Below are 17346 nucleotides of genomic sequence, written 5' to 3'. Positions count from 1 at the left end.
ACAGGATGGTGATCCCCAAACTCACTTGCCCCTAAGTAACTTTCAGATGAGCATATTTCTTTCCCTTTTCCTAACCCCAGTTCGAACACCTTGTGGCCCTTTTGGCTACAATTCTTGAGTTGCATCATTCAGTCTTGAGGCAAATTCTGTCTAGAACAGCTTCCTCCTTTTCCTGACATATCTGAACCATTATGGAGCTGGGAAAAACAACCTTTCTACAGGAAAGCTGCTTTGTGCTAATATACACATGCTGCTACATGCACACATTTGAAAAACATATCAAAGTTGGTCTTTATCTAGGAAAAACTCTAGTCAGCTTGTGTTAATTATTTTGTCTGAGAGAAAAAAGTAGCTGGCACAGGGATCTGATTCTTGCTGCATGTGCTCTGTGTGACAGCATGAAACTGATGGGAATGTGGGTTGTCTGCTGTCCATTTGCTCTGCTGGCTTGAGGCTGGATGAGTCTATGATGTCTAGATTTATGTAAGAACTAACTGCATACCAGGGCAGGGCTGCAGTGTATAGGGTTTGCTACATGTTGGGGTTATTAATGGGTACTTTTGGATAATGGAATGTGGTTAAACAAATCTATTTTTCTGAGTATTTACAAGAATCTGAACTCAAAAATACCCATTGTTCAGGAGGAGTGAAATAACTCCCTTGTTTTGTTTTAGGATTCATGGTTACTTTTAGCATATGGTTACCTTTTTAACCAAATAATAGGTCACTATTAGCTTTCAATCAAGCTTTCACCTTGATTTGGAAATGTGTTTAAATTTCTGTGGTCTGGAGGTAATAAACATTTGACCAGTTTTAGTGGCAGGCCAAATGAAAGTACACAGGTTTTAATTTACTGAGAAGCAGATAACTTGGCTCCATTAATTCAGATAACTTTTAAAAAGTTTGAAGGAGTAGAATATCTGAATTCACCTGGTGTTTGATGTGATTTACCACAGGATGAGTGGTACTGTGAATAAAGGGGGCAACCCTGTGTCTAGAAAAGGCTGTTCTTTACTGCAGAGTCCTCTGATAACTATCACACAAAACTTTCTCCAATGGAGTTACTAGCTTTCCAAGAATGGCTGAGTCCTTTCCAGAGTAGTTGGTACATTGTTTCATGGGATCATTTAAAGTTTTATTAGCTGTGTGAGGAAATTCTGGTCACTTTTTTCAGTCTGTTTTCTGCAGATACTGAAGATCTAACACTTAGAACTAAGTACTTGCTTGATCAAGGATATTCATGAGACCAATTTTTTTTCCTCTATCCCTGATCTATGAGATGCCTGTTAAAATGAAAATACAGTACATATCCACAAATGAACTTAAGAGCAAAGCTACTTTCTACTTGGTTGAACTTCTGCATTATTGTGGGAAGTTAACTATTTGTGGGGAACAAATGGTTGTTGTCTCAGAGTGGGATGCAGCTGTGATGCTGATGGGGGAGGATGGGTGGTGCACAGCAGTGCAGCTGCTGCTTCCCCACCTTGTGATGCAGAAAATGGCAGACTTGAAGGTGACAACAGGGATTTTGCAGCATCTTTAACCTACTCTCCTCAGTAATTGTCCCTATCATCCCTTGTCTATGACTCTAACTGTGTCAAAGTTCAGATGGATTTTTATCCTCTTATTTTACCATGATTTGACTTTGCAATGACCATTTAAAATACAAATGACAGTTCTGTTTTGCATAATCTGTGTATTTCAACAGAAACAGTCATTTATATTATTACATATTCCTCATTTACTCCAGAAAAAATCTCTTTCATGAACTGTTTTCATTCTCTGGTTACCCTTAAACTACAGGCATTGGTTCTACTGTTGGCATTAAAGATTAGTCTTGCTTTTAACATTAAAGCACGTAGTTCATCAGTTTACTTAAACTGAAGTTGCAATAAAACTTACTTAAGCAAGTAACTGATAGTGTTAACTCTGCTTTTCATGGTTCTTAATACAAATGCTTTTTTCTTATTTAGAATTCTCAGAGTAAAGTAAGGATCTGATTATTGACATTGCCAAAGTATTTCAGGGGTTTTTTTTCAACTTTGGATGCCAACAAAAAATATTCTTAGACTAGCCAGATGGAAAAAGAAGAAAAAAAAGGCAGTGGGGAGACATGTCATGCTCAGTTAGGTAGAAGCATAGTTCAGATTTCTGGTAAGGAGGGTCTGAGAGCCTTTTCTATCTGAAACTCCTGCAGATAAAAAGGAGAAGGAATTGAGGGTTTATGTATTTGCCAGAGAAATGCTGGATATGAGGCAGGTCTTAGTCTGTGCTGGTACTTTGGGGGTCTCTGTCATTATGAGAAAGGGTGACATGAGGCAGGGAGTGGGGAAAGGAGGAAGGATATTTGGGTTAGGAACTGGGGGTTAGTAGTGCCAGCTAGACACACCAGTAAATTGTTAGGATCAGCCTAAGATATTTTATTATTTTCTAGATGGGCTGGTGTGAATTATGAACAGCCATAAAGGCAGAGCAGAGGGTGTCTGTTGCAGAGGCACAGTGAAAGCTCAAAGGCTTGGATGACTGTTGTGATTAGATCAGTGAAACAAGAAGATAATTTACATGACAGTTTAAAAGGATTCAAGCAGTCAAAAAATTTAAATAGTATGCAAAAGGTGATGTGAATTTGAAACAAGTTTTTAACTATCTTGAGAGTAAAATTGGATCTTACACCTATTTGCGTAGGATGGGGCCACAAATTGTAGAAGCAGCTTGATGGCAGCTCTAGAAAGATGGCCAAGCTGAAGGCACTCAAATATGGAGGAAAGGTGAAGAGTTGGTAGTTGGAATGTTGACAGAAATTTGTGAGATGTCATACAGACTTACTGCTTTTGTACTGAGAACCCTCATGTCCTTCATCTATTCAGGCACTCTTTGGCACCCAAAAAATGAGTGCAATAGGAGAGAAAAAAGAGGGGAGTTGACATTTTTAGAAGGAGAAGGTGAAGGCACCAAAAACACCAGACTGTATGCTCAAAGAATATTATAAATGAGCTTTAAAGGCAATCACTTCTTGCATGTTTTATTAGGTAAGAGGTTATTAGAATTCAGGTGGTGGGAAAGAAGACTAGGAAGTTTCTGGAGCTCCTCTTCGAAAGGACCTGTCAGTCCAATGTGGCAGTCAGCTTTTTCATAGGAGTGGGAGATATGACAATGCTACTCACTGGAGATCAAGAGGAGTGAGAGGAGAGAAACAAATACTAGACTATCAATATTAGGGGCCCCTGACTTCTGAGGTAAAAGGAAACTCATAAAGCTGATTCAGTTCCAGCAATGTCCTTAACACGCACTTGAAGAAACAAATCATGTCAAAACTTAAAAGGCAGGTCTCCAGCAGCTTAGGGTCTTTACTGGTTCTACAAAGCAAACTACAGGAAAAGGGCAGGGGGTGGGAAAAGAGGAAATAGCTAGAAGTCAATGTATGTGACAAGTTTTGAAGCATTGTCAAAAAGAACTGAGTTATGATAATCAAAGTGTAATCAAGCAGAGATGTTCACAGGTAGGTCTGTTGCTAGGTGAATATTTTGAATGATGGAAAGTCACCTAACTTGTCTGAAAAAAGGTCTCTGCTCATGGGATTTTATAGCTTGGCAATGTTAATTTTTAAACCATCTTGTAGCTTGCTGAAGAAGTTTGAAGCAGCTGGAGGAATGCTGATGGAGTAGCAGTATTTAGAAAGGTAAATACAAATATATTTGCACATGGAACAAAGTTAGGGGAATTGCAAATAATGATAGGCTGTAGGAGTTGTGGTTGTGTGCTAAGCTGCACCCATTCAGACAAAATAAACATGGTTGTATTGAGAAACAAATGTACATATTTTAGAGGGAAAATGTAGCCCAGAATTACAGAAGTGAGCACATCCTTAGAAACAATGACTCTGCTAAGTCTGTTGGTCACAGAGGCTAATCAGCTCATCATATTATTAATTTAAATTAATGGCAAAAACAAGTGCCAGCCCTGGATGTACAAATGGACTGATAAATAGGAGTAAGTGGTGGAATTAATGCTTAATGTTGTTCTGATGGAACCACAACAAACTCCATAGAATCACATCTGATGTAGCCTCTTCAGAGAGAACACTGGGAAATTGTACCAGCTTTATAAAACAGGTATGTGATTCCAAAGCTGCAAAATCCCTCCCAGTAAGAGATTTGGTATTGAAATACTGTCATACAGCACAAAACCTGATATGAGAGGCAATATAATAATTAGTAGTGCATATTACATGGGTCATGCCTGAAAATAAAGCCTAACAAAGTGAAGGTACATGCATTGATTGGCAAGTCTGTTAATTAGTAACCAATTGATTCTCCATTCCCTTTATCATCTACTGATGTTTTCAGACAATGACTATTTGGAAGATGTAGTTTGACCCCAATGTGAGATGGGCATTAATCGAAAGCAGGTTATTAAACTGAATGAAGAGATAATGAGGCACAGTTCTGTGGCCTCTGCCATGTACAGGAGTTACTGTAATTTTTGAAGTTAGCAGAACTTTTGGCACTGACATACAGGGTGAGATCTTTGTGCTGTTGGAATCATAGGAATGACCCTGTATTTTGAAGATTTAGGTTTGGAGCATATATTGTTTTAAATCATGACAATGGGCTAGGTGGTCATTAGTCAGTATTTGCAGTTAAACAGAATTGCCTCTTCCCGAATAAAAATATTTTACTTTACAGAAGAAGGTAATTGAAGACATCAAGAATGTAAAGTGTCTTTGAACATGTTTTTAGAGGGTTTTTAGTTAATCCCATAGAATTTAGGAGGCATTTTTCTGTCTGATTTGTTTTAGTGTTCAAAACTCAATCTTAGTTTGGGAGTTCCATGTGGTAGAGACTGTGAGAAAACACTGGCTCAGGAAGGAAGAAGTAAAATTTGAGGAAAGATTTAACACACAGTTGAATTTAAGATAATGTCAAACATAATTGCCTGTATACTACAGCCTCCAGTATTGACTCTGCTTTGCGTGACTGAAGTGTTCAATGTTTTGTTTCTTTTAACTTTTTCTGTGTGTTCTGAGAAACAATTCAATAGAATATCCTCTGCTTTCTGTAGGGAGGTGCTGTGAGTTGGTCATATTTGTAATATTAAAACCAGATTAATATTCCTTCCAAATGTATTTTATTTTAGTAGTGCTAAGTGAATGGTTGAGGTAAATGTGACCTTCTAATATGGTGTATATATATTTTGATAATCTAGACTGTGCTACTACTACTGCTTTGAAAAGAAATTGTGATGGATTAAGAGAACTTAAATCTGTTCTAAGGAATTGATGAAGTAAGGGTGCAGTACGACTGTCTAATCTCTCAGATGTTTATCACTGTGACACATACATCTTCAAATGAGATGTAATTAATTAGTTTTTACCTGACACTCCTGTGAATCTCATGTTATGTAAATTTGAAGCAGCAGCACCATGGCCTTGATTCAGTGAGGAAGTGCCAGGTGAGCAGGATTGGGCCACAGTGCAAGTGACTCATTTTTCCAGGTTAATGTTCTCCTCCTCAGAGTGTATCACACTTGGTACTATGGGCTAATTTAGATCCTTAAATTAGCAGCTGCTTGGGGAGAAATTTCCAGATGATCACTTTTATCATTTCACTGTTTTTAGTTGTATGTCATTTTACTCTCTAGGGAAGCTGTTCTCTCAGAGCTGCTGAGAGAGGGTGAGGATGAGATGGCTGGGGAAGCAGCTGAGGGCTTTGCTAACTCAAAGCTATTGTAGCAGAAGGAATTGAGGCTGTGATAGAGTTATGAGAAGGATTTTATCCAGCAAGGGTGGCTTTGCATTGTCCACATTTTTTTGTTGTAGTGTTGCACTTTTTGTTAATTAAGAAAAAAATCATAAATGAAAGCAATCATTGAAACAGTAGTGCTTAGCTTGATGGAGTAGAATTAAGTTCAGTTGTTCCCAGAGTAGATGCTAATTAATTTAGAAAGTAATGTTGTACAGGACTTCATCTTGTATATTACTGTATATATAGACATAAATTGTCAAGCCAGCACAATATTTGAACAGCTTTTGATTGTGTTATTATGATGCTGTGTTAGGACTTAGTTGTAAATTTTTTTTCCCCAAAAACTTTTCACCCCAAAAGAGCAAAACACTTTTACAAAGAGAGTGGGGGCACTGGTATCTAATCCACTCTAGACTTTTGGCAGGCTTGTGGGTTGTGTTCATGAGTGCTACTGGGATGGAGGAAAGGACACAGGGAGCCTTGTAAAGGGTGGCTGGAATTGATCCTTATTACTGTTAAATATTAATGTATTGAAAACAGCTACAGACCCCATTTGAGACTGCTGGCTTAGCTGTGCTGGATACTTTAATGCTTGCAAACATCCTCATGCACCTTCTTTAGAATTTATGAAATGTACAGCTGATGTTTAAAAAATAAAGATTGAAAGGAAAAAGCCATGTGGGTGAAGGTTAGTTTTTCAGTGAGGAACATGCTGTTTGGCTTGATGTATCAGCATGGTTTGCAGTGACTGCTCTGACACAATGGTAACTATCTTTTGGTCTTTGGGATAGGAATGCTATTCCTTTTATGTTTTCCTAATCAGTCATATCTGAATATGTTGTCTCTTGAGTGATAGCCTAATAGTAGCCTAGGAAAGCAAATAGTAGATCAGAATACAATGAGCTCTCTTAAAAGTAACACCATTAAAAAGGGGTAATAAAAGTAACATTCTTGGGTATTGTGTGTTTGTTAGAGATCTCTTGCTTATTCTGACCTTTCTAAATGTCATTGTTTCATGTTTGAGAAGACTGTGCTTATTGTATTTGGGAGCACTCATTTCTTCAATATGTGTTAAATTGTCTTTACAGACTGTGTTTTTAGGGAGATGTGCAAATGTGCATAGCCTAAACTATTTTTTTCTCAGAAGTGATGCTTCTGTCTAAAAATACCTCCCCAAAATTTACACAAAACACATAAAACACAACTGAAAAGGGACTGGGGAAATCTTGTATGTGAAGAAAGCCTGGTGAGAACAGTGGGGGAAATTGTGCAATGATACCTTTTGGGAAAATACTGGGAGATTGCTTGTCCTCCAAAATACCTGGTGGAGATGGGATAGTAAGGTTTCTTCTCTTGCATATTTCAGGACATTATATCCAATGCAGATTATCTGGCTTTATAAGAGAATTCCTTGAGTATCCTGACTTGTGCTCTCTTTTCTAGCTGACAGTCACAGCTCTCCCAGAGAAGATACCCCAACTGGGAGCATGGATTCTCTTTCTTCCCAGTCTCCAACACCTGCCTTCTCCAGCAGCCCCCCTGGGCTCTTGGATGGAAATGACCTTATCATGAGCAGTGGAGATCTTGCAGGCTGGACAACAAATCTGTAAGTAACTGAATATTAAGTAAGGATGTTTCCACTGGTACCATTGTGAAACACATTTCCCTTTTCAGTTTGGTGAGGAGTGATTTTTAGAAATTGCATATAATTGTGTTTTTCTTCTGCTACAAAAAGATGTGTTTGTATGTTGTGGTGGAGCTTAAAGCCTACTTGAATACTTGTAGAAAAAATCTTCATGTTCTATTGAAATCTACTTCATTTTCCTGTGAACTGTTATAACATTTTAAATGGTTTTAATTTTTTTTATTTAAGCAGGGAATATATAAGTTTGTCTCCAGGTGTATTAACCTAGTTTTATTTCAAGAAAACGTTAAAGTTCACTTAGATGCCATACTGTTAAGATTTTGGTCCTCACTTTGGTTTTGGATAAACACACTGCAGTGGGTGTGTGTTCACATGCTATTGCCTAAGAACATTATAATTTTTAATCTCTTAATAAATTAAATGCTTGGTTTTCAAGGGAAGTGCAGTCTCTCACTTTCAGTAGATGCTGTAAGTGTTCAGTTTTTGAGCAGGACTTAAATTTAGCAAAATTGACATAGAATTGTTAGTCCTATCTCTCTAATATGTATTCAGTTTTGATACACAAAAAGCTGACTTTTAAAAGCTGAGTCTTGTTTTTAAATCAGAGTTGAACTTGAATTGAATTCTCTAGTTTGCTGTTCATTCAGACTTTAACCACTGTCAAGACAAACTTTTCCAGCCTTTAGTGCCAAGAAGAGTGGAAGGAGCATGTCTGGAGAAAAGATCTGTTACAAATAGTTTCCATAATGGCATTCTGAGTAGTCAGCTCTGGTGATGAAACAAGTATGAGATATATATGTAGATGTATGTAACACATGAGAATATATAGATAGCCATAGAATAATTAATAATAATTAACTGCTGACTTGAGTGTTTATTAACTAGAACAATTTTTTCTCTCATATGTATTGAAAAAAATCCAGATTTATTGGTATTTTCCATAAATGTTGTTTCTTCAGTAAAGGTCTGAAATTACTCTTCCCTTATCCTCTTGTACTATCCTCTAGAAGTGAGTAGAATTAGCAATACATTTCACTTATCAAAGAGAGGTGCATGTGTGGAAAAGATGCTGTGGTTGGTATAAAACTGGACTGTCAGTGAAAGCTGATTAAGGAGCACAGGGTTAGCAGGACAGTGATAATGTCATTTCAGAGAATAAAAGGAGGAGTGTTTGTTTTATCCATAGAGTTTGGGAACTTTAGGTGTTTGAAGGACTATCACAATTTTTTTTGTATTTGTTGATTTTCATCAAAAATTATACTGCACTGGTGTTTTGGAAGCCTGACTTGATGGCTTGAGGTTTTCTGCTCGGTTGGAAACAGTACTTAGAGTTCTCTTCAGAAGGGAAAAAAATAAAGGTGCATGGTATGTGCATTTAGATTATTTGTCAAAAGTAGTTTCTCGCCTGTCTGTGAAGTCTGCTTAAGAGCAAGCCTGGGCAGTGACAGATAGTAGTCTGTGAATATTACATTCTTTCTTTCCTGTGCTTTCTCACCTCAAATTGGCTTCTCTTCCCCTACTAGTTCAGATGACTCAGAGAGCCCTGCCTTAACAAATAAAACCCAAACCAAAACACAGAGCAGCTCCAGCGTAGTAATGGCAGAATGACACACCGGTAACTCTCACAGCTCCAGAAAATGTGGCACTGGCTGATGGTTGTAGACTGTTCTCATAAGATGGACCATTCTGTAGAGTTAGGTGAAGAACAAACAATCCTTTCTGTTTGTGCAGGATTTCAAAATGGTTTGTATTTTGGGCCAAACTGGGACAAAATCAATTCTTAAAGCCACAGTGTCATTTCTCAAATGGTATTGCAGGTGTTCACAGAGCTACAGCAAATGCCATTCTGAGTCTAGGGGAGAGGGGATAATTCCAGAGGATCCGGTTTCTCAAGTTTCTGCTGATGTTTATAACACATGGGTGTTACTTGTCGGAGATCGATCACTCAGAGTTATGCAGTCAACAAGGTGATGGTGACTTCTTTGTGGCAGAAGAGTTGCTAGCAGTGTTTCCCAGGGGAGGGATGTTGCATTGTAGGTCAAGATATGTCAGATATTCCAAGAGCTGGTTTGTACCAGTAGTTTGCTTTAAGCAAGAGTACGTGATGGGTAGCAAAAATACTTTTTGTGGTATTTGTTTTCAAGAAAGAAGCTTGGGGTTTTTTTTCCAGAGTGATAGCTGTTGTCACCATGATGTTTCCTGGCAGGGATTTTTATGATGTATACCCTTTCCATGTCCCACCTTCCAAAGCCAAAGAAGCTGCAGCTTCCAGCATGGTGAGGTGAGCACCAAATGGAAGCAAATACACCCTCACCTCCTGATGGACTGTAGGAGGGGCTTCATGGCCTGAGTGTGGGACAAGCTAAGAGAGCAAGGGCTGTGCCACCAATCTGAAATATCTCACAAAGCCCTGACTGCTCAATTGCCATGTCAGCATTTAAAGATGTGCTGTGCATACGGTGTAACTCGAAGGTGATGTTTCACATATGTGCCATTCTGAAGCCCCGTTAAGCTGTTGGTTTTCATGTCTGTAAGTGTGTGTCTGCCTGATGCTAGATTTTCTCTGAAAGATCTGTGTGGATCAGACATATGTCCTGTGTTGTCACGTGCTGCTGTAGGGGTGAGTAGAGACTTGGGTGATGCTTGGCAGGGGTGGTTCTCAGTGGAGACCTGAGTTTGCTGCTTTAAGGCTGTCATGCACCATAAACTTTTTTTAACCTTTTTCCTGAAGTTATTTTTAACTTCACACTTCCATCTAGAGCCAAATACTAAAAATAAATATGTTTTATTTTTACATACACTCTATGGTAGAATATAGCTATTTTTTTTTTCCCCCTGTCAATCACCAGGTTGCAGACACAGGATTCAAACTCCAAAAAGCCTAGGATAGGCAAATTACCATTTCTCAATGGAGCACTGTGTCATAAACATGTGCTGTTTGAAAATACCTTCTATCCAATTATGCTTTTCACAAGGTGGTCTCAAACTTGAACTCATAATTTTAGTTGTGAGCTGAGTAAAGGATTGTTCTTCACTACTATGGATATTTTTCCCTTTAAGGTACAGCAGAAACTGCAATCTCAGTTTAATGTTAACCACAGCATTTGAATTTTTCCTTTTTTCCTCTCGGATTTAAGTGTCCATACAGACTCTCTCCTACACAGTTTCTGTTTTTTTCTATTGCATTTACCTAAAAGGCAAGTTAATCTGCCACATCTTTTCTTCAAGTGGCTTGATAGCTTTTTGCTGGAGGATGTGGCCTGACACTACTTTCAGTGCTTTCCTAATTGGCATTGAAAAATTTGCACCCTAATCACTCAGATTTTTATTCCTGTGGTATATGAAACTCAAATTTTTAGTATTTGAACATGTGTAGCTTCCTAAGAGGATTTCAGATAATAAGAGGCTGGTTAGCCTTTCTAAGCTAGTCCCAAAACTGTTTTGATAATAGTGATGGTCTTGGGTTTGGAGATATGGATTAGAAGGGGTTATGGGTAGCTCTTAAACTGCATTTGAACTGTGGAGCTATAGTCAATCTTCCCTTTTTACCTTCACTTGAAAGTTAGTGATACAAAGTTTGAGTTTCACCCTACTGCACTATGACTTTGCACATGCAGAAGAGAACAGTGATAGCTAAACTGGGTATATACTTTAGTATCTAATAAATATACCTAATCAAGTAAAGATGAAATGTAATCTAAACCTCTTATAGTGAAGGAGGAGGTATTGCTAAAGTTTCAGTATCAGATGTGGAGTCATGTAATTAAATTTAAAAAAGGTGAGGGAAAGTATTTTTGCAGTTGTGTAGTCTGATTATACAATTTACTTACAGAATCATTTATTGATGTGAGGCCTGTCCTATTCAGCCTTTCCAGAGTTCTGGCTGTAATGGCAGCTCACATCTGATGGATTAGTACAGGTTTCCCTTATTGCAATGACTGATTTGTCAAAAGGTGGATTACAAGTCATGTCCTGAAATACTGTGGGCTGCCTTATGTCTGTTTTCACTTGACCTCAGAATGAACCAAAAAAGCTAAACACTTGGTATTCTCTGGACTCACTATGTGTTGTAATTAATCTTTCTGAGGACCTCTTTCTGATAAGGAAAGATTTGTTGCTGTAACTGGCCTCTCGTTGTCACGAGATTTCTTTGTGCTTACAGTACAATGCCCTGTGCCAGGGCTTATCTACAGACTTACCCCTCACAGTGCTGGGTTTTCAGAACTGGGTCAGTCTTCCCTTTTTTGTTGGAAGTAAACTACACTTACTGCATGATCCCTTCTTCATTCAAGTCGTGAAAGCTAATGTCTTGTTTCTCAGCTGGAGAGTTCATTTTTGGGATCTGAGACTGCAGGGTGTCTGGATTTCCCAGGGGCTGGGACATGGTTACTTTTGACGGTTGTTCTGGATGGAGTTATGATGCAGGATATGGAATAGCCTTCCTCAAGATGATACTGAATGCCTATTCTTTCCCTCTCTAAGCCCCTGGGATTTTGCAGTTGGAGGGGATGGAAAGTATTCCTGTCCCTCAAACGTTTTCGTTAGTGTGCGTGCACGGCTTGTTAAAACAATTACATTTCTGGGCTAAGAACAGTAAGATTCATAGTTTCCAAACTGAATCCCACCTTGGATGCTTCTATAGAAGCACACATGGTGCAGTCCTGACAGTGCAAATACCAAAGGTGTTCAAAGCCCTGAGAAGATATGGGACCACCAATATAAATGGATGTTCAGGAACTTGTAAGGGACTAATGGAACATGAAATAATTCAGTCCTTTTTTAAAATTTCTTATGAATTTTTCTTAATTGGTTCTTCTGAGTGTAAAATATTCTGTTACCCAGCTCAATGGTATGTAAGTGCTGCACTGTGGGCCTAGTTTTGGGGTTTTTAATATCCAAAATAGTGACAACATCTGGTGCAGCATCCAGGGTCTTTGTGACCAGGCTGAGATGATGCTACTCATTCTTCATGAAATCTCAAGCTGTTTGAATTGCTGGTGAGCAAACTGATGTTAAAAGAGCCATCAGATGGCAAGGCCAGGCAGAGACAGTGGTGTTCTGCTCGTAACAGAAGCCTTGGAGATAGTTTTGACTGCTGAGTGAATTCCCATCAGCCTTTTTATAACTACATCAGTTGACTGCATGTCTCTTTAAAATGGTAATACTTTCTTTTTTGTGCTTTCTGGCAGTGGTGTGAATTTGCTGTTTTCCATAAATGATGACTTCGGTTTCACTGTCTTGAAAACTTTTTTATAATATCTAATGTCATCATCATCCTATTTTATTGAAAGAAGGTGCTCTAGCTGCTATTGGGTCATTGTGCTTATTCTGCAGTTTGTTTTTGTTTCAGCTGCCACCTCTCCAGTGACTCAGCACTTTGAGAGTGGGTTTAGCAGAGCAGGCACTTCTTTTTGTACCCTTTAGTTATGCAAGCAGAGCAAGAGCCCTCATTTTGCAGCTTCTTTGAGACAGGCATAATGTAACTAAGTCATGTGGCTCATACCAAACAGACCTTGCCATCTCCTTGGAGCCTGACAGCAGCACTGCTGTGTGAGCACAGGGTAAATGGTGGGTGTGCTCAGGGCAGGGAGGGGTGTGGATTCAACCACTGGGATGAGCTAAAGTTTCCTTTTAATTTTTTTTTATTATTTTTACTTGTTAAAAATATTTATTTTCTTTGCATGCTTCCAGGGGAACACAGCCCCCTCATTTTATTTTTTTTCCTGAATGGAGCAGCAGTGAGCTATAAGCTTATAGATGTACATATTTCACTTTTGCTTTGTCTGAATTATCATTTAAAAATGCTTTAACTTGGGACAGCTGCTGTAGATATTAGCTTTGGATTTACCAGACTGGCGTGAAAGATCAATTCACTAATGTGTTAGCTGCTTCACTGAGACTTCACAATCCAACTTAAAAAACCCTCTATTTCAGTACTGACTGATGTGCTCTGTACAAATGAGGGTTCAGGAAAGCTGTGTGCATGTCACATACTTTGAATTTTGAGGATGCAGTTTCTTTCCAGGGGGAACACAGATGGGGAAGTTCTGGCCTTCTGTTTGTCTCCAGCTTTGCTGCAGCTATGACAATTTCTAGAATTTTGGCCATATATTTTTCTGCTCCCCACTCCCCAAGGCACAGGCAGACGTGGTGGTGGTCACTATTGGATTGCATATAGAACCAGAAATAGCCAACACCCTGTGATCCACACTGTCATCCTTTAAGGAAACCTTTCAAGAACGCTCTCATTGGGTTTGTCAGCCAGACACTGTGATCCGGCAGCCACGGCGCTGCCAAACTTGTCTGAAAAAACCCTTTTTTCTCAAGAGTTGCAGTGTAGATTCTTTTCACAGACTCTCTTCCTTGCTCTCAAGATAAGAGGCTGCTCTTTAGCTGTGTTACCTTAGGAACCAGCCAGATAAACATCCAATAAAATCTTGTTTTCAGAAGTTTCTTTCTGAACATCAGTACAGAATCTCTAGCTTATTTTCAGTAAAGCCATTCCCTCCTCCTCCCTTTTCCCATCGTTCACTATGCTAGACAAAAGCATTTTTTTCCTCAAAGAGAGATGGTTATGTCAGCCTTTTGGGTTTTTTCCTACCCATTGCCTTCATTTTAGCCTTAGGAGAAAGGATTTCTTCAACATACCTTCTTAAAGTTGAGATGCTATGTGTGATAACGTGCAATACTTTCTAATATATCATCATCCTGATAAACAAGTTGTGCAAATCTTTGTAGCAAGGTAGCCTTGCTATGACAAGAACATTTTCAAGGAAAAAACAATAAAATCTAACTTTTTGTTGCTTACACACGGCAACATTGGAAATTATTTTTCTTGTTGAGTGAAACCTTCTGTTTCAGTAACAAGAATTAAGTGGTTCCTGAGGTAACCAAGTACAGTAAATAAGAAAAAACCCTCACAACCAAATCCATAATTTCTAGAATGTGTTTAATAGTTAAAGCTATTAACTTATTTTTTCTTTGTTTCTTTCTTCTTACCATGGTGAAACTATTGCTATTGAAAAATGTGTTGGGATTTTGTCTCCTGCTGGATCATAGAGCATGATCTCTTGCTGGGTAACCAGGAGCCTAAAGTGACAGGCAAATTCTGCTGCAGTGTTTTCCCTACAGCTGAAAAGTATTAAGGGAATTCATCAAGAAGTGGGGGAGGGAGCAGCCCAGCACTCCACATACCTGTACTTCTGAGTGTTTTTCCACTACAGCTGTTGGAGTGGCTGAGAATTTGTAGAAAGCCTGCCAATTTTAACATGCTTCTATATAATCCTGTCTGCTAAAGGACAATGTAGTCTTACTTGCTGATAGATTATGCTTCTTGTTGAGTCTCTGTAACTTGAGAAATTAGCATGCCATGGAACAGAACAATTTATTTCATCTTCTCTTCCTCTATGTGCACACCTTTTTCCTTTTTTTTCTCCCTTCTTTCTTTCCTCTCCAAGTCTCAGCAAGAAACCATCTGGTATTTATTCTGAGTATTCTTATGAATGACCAATGCTTCCCTGGGTCAGAGGGTTCCTTTTGTGTTCTCTCTGTTCTGAGCATTGCTTTGAAGTCATTAATTCTGTGTGAGGAGCAGGTGGTGTGTGTTATTCTAGAGCTGATTGAGTAAATTACAGAGATTAACATGATGCATCTATCAATGAAATATTTAATAAAAGCAAGTTTTAATATTCAGTCGTTGAAAATCAAACCACACACCTGAGGTGTGCACTACAAGAGACCATTGGTAGAATATTCTTGAATTATGAATAATATGCATTAGAGACATTTTAATACTCCTTTGTCAATATACTTGGAGTGTTATTTTTCTGTTTTCAGTAGTTTCACAGTTCTCAGAAATGAGCCTAACACCAATCCTAATCACAGAATCATGGAATGGCTTAGGTTGGAAGAGACCTTAAAGATCATATTATTCTAACCCCCCTGCCAAGAGGTTGATTTGAAGGAAAATATTTTTTCTCTAAGTCTCAGGATTGTTTTAAGTAGAAGAGTTTAGTCTATGCAAGTAGGATACTTTTTAAAATTCACTTTTGAAAAACTTTTTACTTGTGTTCACCTGCTGAGTTAAAATTAATTCTGCATGTAGACATTATGTGTGGGGAATGATGAAGAAATCATTTACTTTCTGGCAAACTTTATAAACTTTACAGTACCACTGAGAATTGTTTTATCCTCAGTACATAGAGAAAATGATCTAAATTCTGGTGTTCATTTTTTTGGGTTTGTCTCTGAATGAAGTCATTTTTAGCTGAAGGTTTTTCTTTTATTTGAGGAAAATTTTTCAATTATTAGTTAAAAATGGGAAGAAGACGACAAGTTCAAGTAAAAGAAAATCCTAAAATTATATAGGTGCTGTTCCTAAATGTATGTTATTATTGGAAGATGTAAAAAATTGTGCAGTGGAAGATTCCCAGACAGAAAAGATGACTGGATATCCTCTTCCCAAAGTTAAGCATGAAATATGTTTCTAGACAGCATAATCCAGCTCATCATTCAGCTTAATACATATGAATCCTTCCCTTATTTGGTAAATGTGATAATTTTTAAAAGCAGAGCATGTTTTGATAAACCCTTCTGGTTATGATTCCAGCACACTTAAGTTTCATTTTTACTGGTGGAATTAACTGTAGAATGCTGTTTTATAAACTGTGAATTCCAGTTCTTATTCAAATGCCTTCTAACACATTTCCAAAGGAAAAGCCATTGTCTTGTACTAAGGAATGTGACATTCACATCATAATGTACTAAATTAAAAAAAAAAATAATCAAAATAAATGGCTGTTTAACTATGTAAATGCTGGAATGACTGTGAGATATGAGTTTGTAAAAGTTGGATCTGATTGTAAATAATGTTATTCAAAACAAAAAATAGTGATAATTTCTTCTAGAAATTAAATATCCCAGTGTGCAAGAAGATTAAAATTAGCTACCTATGTTAGGTTTCCTCTTTTCTTTTATTCATCTACAATTATAACTGGGTTGATTCTTGATTCCTCTTCTTGCTGAAGGTGTGCATCTTGATTAGGTGTGCATTTATACCCCCACAAAAACCTTCTTGGATGAGTTCTTAGATTTTGGTGGTGCTTTTTCAGATCAATGCTGTCTAAGAGGTTAATCTTGGAGTAAGAAAAGTCGTAAATGCTGTATTGGGAAGCCTCTACTTCTGAGGAACGTGTGCAAATTATTTTAGTTCTGTTTCTGCTTAGAAACTGCTTGAAGTCCAGCTCTTTGTTCCAAAGACACACTGACAGTTGTTTTGTCCATGAAATGAAGGAAAGCCTTCCAGTGGTGGAACAGTTTAGTTCTTCCAGGTGTAAAATTAGAAATGCTGTTTATGTTGGGGACAACTCCATATGTTTACTAATACAAGTTTTAAATTTTGCCTGCTATTTCTTTTCCTCTTGTGGCAACTTTGTGTTCAGCCATTAACTTGATACCTATTTGAGCAGTGTGTTGGTGAAGGCAGACACTGAGGCAGTGTTTGCACAGCTCCATGAAGGAGATCTCAATCCAGAGCCAGCATTGTGATCCTAATGCTGCAATAGCTGCAGCCTCTTTAGAAGTCTTCCCAGTTGTACATGCCTTTGTACAGCACTGAGGAGATTTTTAAATAGATTCATCAAAACTTGTAAAGGCAGAGTGGCAGCTCAAATAATAGCCTGCTTTATGCAATTTCACTTTGTCTGTCTTTATTAGATAAGGAATGGGGAATTTTGCCCTTGCATTGCCTATGTCATGCATCTCAGGTAGTTCTCCTTAGCTTAGGATGTAGGAAAAAGAATTCCAAGGAGGAGTGGAGAATCATACGACGGCCATTTCTCAAAATCAACTTGACAATATGATTTGGTTTGAATTTGAAAATCCAACAGGTTGTCCAGTTAGAAAGATTCAAATGTTTTGGTACGATAAATTTTATCCATGTTTTTAATTCTGCCTTGA

The 17346-nt window shown here is 38.1% G+C and overlaps 1 protein-coding gene across 2 annotated transcripts in view; it reads left to right on the top strand.

Annotated features, from left to right (window-relative positions):
• The window catches only part of ARHGAP10 (Rho GTPase activating protein 10), a 135623-nt gene that overhangs the window by 108644 nt on the left and 9633 nt on the right, over positions 1-17346 (top strand). For both annotated transcript variants that reach the window (XM_056490805.1, XM_056490807.1), the window contains one exon: positions 7188-7350. In XM_056490805.1, the coding sequence (XP_056346780.1) occupies positions 7188-7350 (163 nt within the window). The remainder of the gene's footprint in view (positions 1-7187; positions 7351-17346) is intronic.

The sequence above is a fragment of the Oenanthe melanoleuca genome, chromosome 4, assembly GCF_029582105.1.
Source record: "Oenanthe melanoleuca isolate GR-GAL-2019-014 chromosome 4, OMel1.0, whole genome shotgun sequence".
Taxonomy (NCBI): Eukaryota; Metazoa; Chordata; class Aves; order Passeriformes; family Muscicapidae; genus Oenanthe; species Oenanthe melanoleuca.
Note: the sequence above shows the minus strand (reverse complement) of the source record. Positions and strands in the feature narration are given on the sequence as shown.